Source organism: Belonocnema kinseyi, chromosome 2 (assembly GCF_010883055.1).
Source record: "Belonocnema kinseyi isolate 2016_QV_RU_SX_M_011 chromosome 2, B_treatae_v1, whole genome shotgun sequence".
Taxonomy (NCBI): Eukaryota; Metazoa; Arthropoda; class Insecta; order Hymenoptera; family Cynipidae; genus Belonocnema; species Belonocnema kinseyi.
The window spans coordinates 9,423,931-9,427,489 of NC_046658.1; the positions used below are offsets into that span (position 1 = coordinate 9,423,931).

Below are 3,559 nucleotides of genomic sequence, written 5' to 3' on the forward strand. Positions count from 1 at the left end.
ATTAGTGAAATGAATGCAATAAATATGCAGTGAATGAAGTACACTTAAATATTCACAATCGACTAAAAATCCAGTGTTTACCAGTGGAACTCTAACAATAATTTCTGCACCGGCCGACTAATTTTGACAAGAAGCGCGATAACATATGGCCTTGCAGAGAAACGATAGCGGAAATCTCCCACTTACGGCTTATCAATGAGGTGCTTTTTCATTGTCAATGTGTAATTTCTACATTATATCGGAATTACAAAACCAAACATACGAAGCAATATATTTCATAATGAACCCTGAAAAAGTGTCAATTTGAGAATAAGCACCCCTTAAGATCAGGATTATGATGAAAACCACGATATGCATCAGATTCAGTGGACACATTTCCTCTACAAAATAGTACGAAAAAATCAAATTAAATAAATTTAAAATTTCAGGATGAAAACTTTCGAAGGAAAAACTTTATTTCTTCTTAGAAAATCAGGGTCATTTGCAACCCCTCAACTTTGAAACAATTGTCATAGAATTGAGATTCCATGCCAAATAGTTTGGCATTGGAACTATATCAATACTTATATTTTACGACGAGATAGAAAGGATTCAGTTTCCGATGGTGAAATTTGGGGGATGTTTTTCCTCCTGAAAACGTATTTTTCGCTATTTAAATTGATATTTTTTTATTTTCTACTGTATATCCAAATCATACACAAAATATACGGAGAAATAATTTTTTTAGTTAACTTTGAAATTGCTGGAGTTTAAGGGTGAAATACCCTTAAACTTACAATCAGTTGTACAAATGAAAATCACGTAACACGCCAACACTAATTTTTTATTTTATAGTTAAATAAAGAAACGTAGTTTCCAATGGACCTGAAACAAATTTTTATACCAGAAAATCAACAAAAAAAATGGAATTTTTCTTTAAAAAAAATTGAGGGTTGCAAACCCTTAATCAAAAATAATTGTCCAAGAATGGGAATTTGATGCCGAATATTTTGCCGTTGAAATGATATCAATATTCAAATTTTTTGTCGAGATATAAAAAAATTCGATTTTTGAGGGTGAACTTCGAGGGTCGATTTCACCCCTTAGAATCGTTTTTCCGCCGATAGAAAAATTGCTTATTACTTACTTTTCGTACCCTACAACATATTGAAATTTCAAGAAAATTGGAGGCGGACACCTTGTAAGGGTTCCTTGTTAGACCCCGTTTATTTGATTTTATGCTAAGTTCTAAACTCTAAATCCTCCATTTGGCAACTCGAAACTTTGCACTTATTTATCGGCATTCATAAAAACTTGAATATAAAGATATTAATTTCCAAATATAAATCCCTGACATAATATACCATATTTACTCATGAATAGTCAAGTCACTCATATCATATCTGCTTTTATACACATATTATATAAGAAATAATATTCTCATTTTTAGATAGCATTTCAGCTCGTTAATCTCAATATTTATTTATTTTCAGTAATCCGGATTACAGATTCTACAAACAGTCCACGTCACCTCTAATTCCTATTCCACCTTCAATCTACGTAGAGGTACCGAGGTTCCTGAAATTTATTCTTTGCTGCGAATTTCCGCTTTACGATTCAATGGATGTAAAACCTCGCGCTGCTGTGACTGAATCAACGTCTATTAGCCTCGCAGCATCCACGTAGCTATAATTGTACGCCAGAAAGTCTTCGTCGGTTTTTGGCGTACAATTCACCAGCGTAGCTCTTTGATCTTTTAAATATTAGATTGCAATTTCGTTATGTTTAAGGACAAAATTATTACCGTGTCATGTTAAAGAAAGTTGCATAGATATTAAATCCCTAAAAAAATGGATTTTCAGGCCCTCAAATAGAATGGTATATTATAGTAGAATGTTATAAAATTTTTGGAATATTGTTGAAGAATGATTTCTTTTTCACGCTTCCATGTATAAGTAGGAGATGGGTTACTTTTTTGCGTGAATTTGCGTCATACATATGTAGGTTTGCACCGAAGTAAACTTGAATGAGCGTTTCGACGCAGTGCCATTTTTCGGACAAAGAAAAAAGCTGAAAATAAATGTTTTAAATATATCTGTCAAACTTCTTCCTCGCGTTATACTATACATGTGTAAAGAAATTACTTCCTTAGGCGGGTCACCTAAATGTGTATGCGCCAAAATTACAACAATTATTTTTAACAAACTAACTAAACAAATTTGTTTATAATGGAATCTAGGGAGAAGCAATGATAATTTAGGTTTAGTTTTTCTGTTTATAAATAAAGAAAAACTAACCCGAAGTAGCAAGTGTCTTGAAAATGAGTGAGGATGCAAAGCATTAAATTTAAATTAAGCGAGTGACGAATAACATATAGTAAATTTTGCGTTTTTTCTACAATTATTACGGGTAATATCTTCTTTTTTTTAAAGATTATTACTGCAGTGACTGTAAGAATTTGTTTCTATTACAGGTTGTTAAGTTGGAAATTGTCATAAAACATTGATCACCAACTTTTGGGCATGTGATATTTCGTCCTGTGGTAAATCGGGTTGCTAGTGCACTATTCTGAGGATAGGATCGTTTTTCAGCTCTCTGTCATTCCGATAATTTAGGTCTCTGTCGTGTTGTTGCTGTCGGTAGCACTTAAGAATAATTATAGTATGATAAACTATCTTAATAGCCTAGCTGGTAATGTCGATATATACGTTTTAAAATTTTCGAAACAGTTTTATTCTTTTTTTTATATCTTGTGTGCACACACAACTTTATCTACAAGATAACACACCTAGCATATCCTGTTTAAACAATTGTTTTAGTTTTGTGGCTCTTTTTCTCAAAAATTGGAAACAATCAGCGTCCCAGTAATATTCTAAAGTAGTAGATTTATATTTGTATAAAAAGTGTCATTGTTGTAAACAAATTGCATAAACAAGTTCGTCATTTGTACCATTTTTTAAGGTCTGAGGTACTTTTTTTGGAAATTTGTTTTATTTGATTTGCCAGTGATGTTCCGGACTTTATGAAAAATGTGATTGTTGTAAACAAATGGCATAAAAAAATTTACTACTTGTGCAGTTTTGTGCAGTTTCAGGCAATTAAAAAAAATGTTGTTTCGTTTGGTTTGGTTTGCCAATCATATTCCGGAACAGTAAATTTAAATTTTATGAAAACTTTGTTTGTTATAAACCAATTTCATCAAGAAATTCGCTGTTTGTGATTTTTTTTTTAATTTGAGGTACTTTTTGTTGGAAATTTGTTTGAATTAGTTTACGATTTATATTACGCCTAAAGTGTTCATATAATTGCACGTTATGGAGCTTCAAACACGAATTTCAATTGCTGTTATCAAGAGGTGTTTGGTTGTCTGAATCGGTGATAAATATAGTTAATTAACAAACGTATGACAAACGCTACTTTCGATTGAAAGATTGTATCCTATAAAATCGTCGCAAACAGCTTAAGTGGAATGGCCAGACAAAAGAATCGATACCCAACGTTGCAATTTGCCACTGATCAACCAGTTTATTTCAAGCACTCTAAAGTAGCTCTTACAGAATTGTCCTTTTGTACCAACGCT

General features: G+C 32.1%; 1 protein-coding gene across 2 annotated transcripts in view; it reads left to right on the forward strand.

Moving 5' to 3' along the window:
* LOC117182998 overlaps positions 1 to 3,124 on the forward strand; it is a 298,189-nt gene extending 295,065 nt beyond the window's left edge. For both annotated transcript variants that reach the window (XM_033376127.1, XM_033376128.1), the window contains exon 6: positions 1,473 to 3,124. In XM_033376127.1, the coding sequence (XP_033232018.1) occupies positions 1,473 to 1,665 (193 nt within the window). In that variant the 3' untranslated portion in view covers positions 1,666 to 3,124. The remainder of the gene's footprint in view (positions 1 to 1,472) is intronic.
* Positions 3,125 to 3,559: the final 435 nt, after the last annotated feature.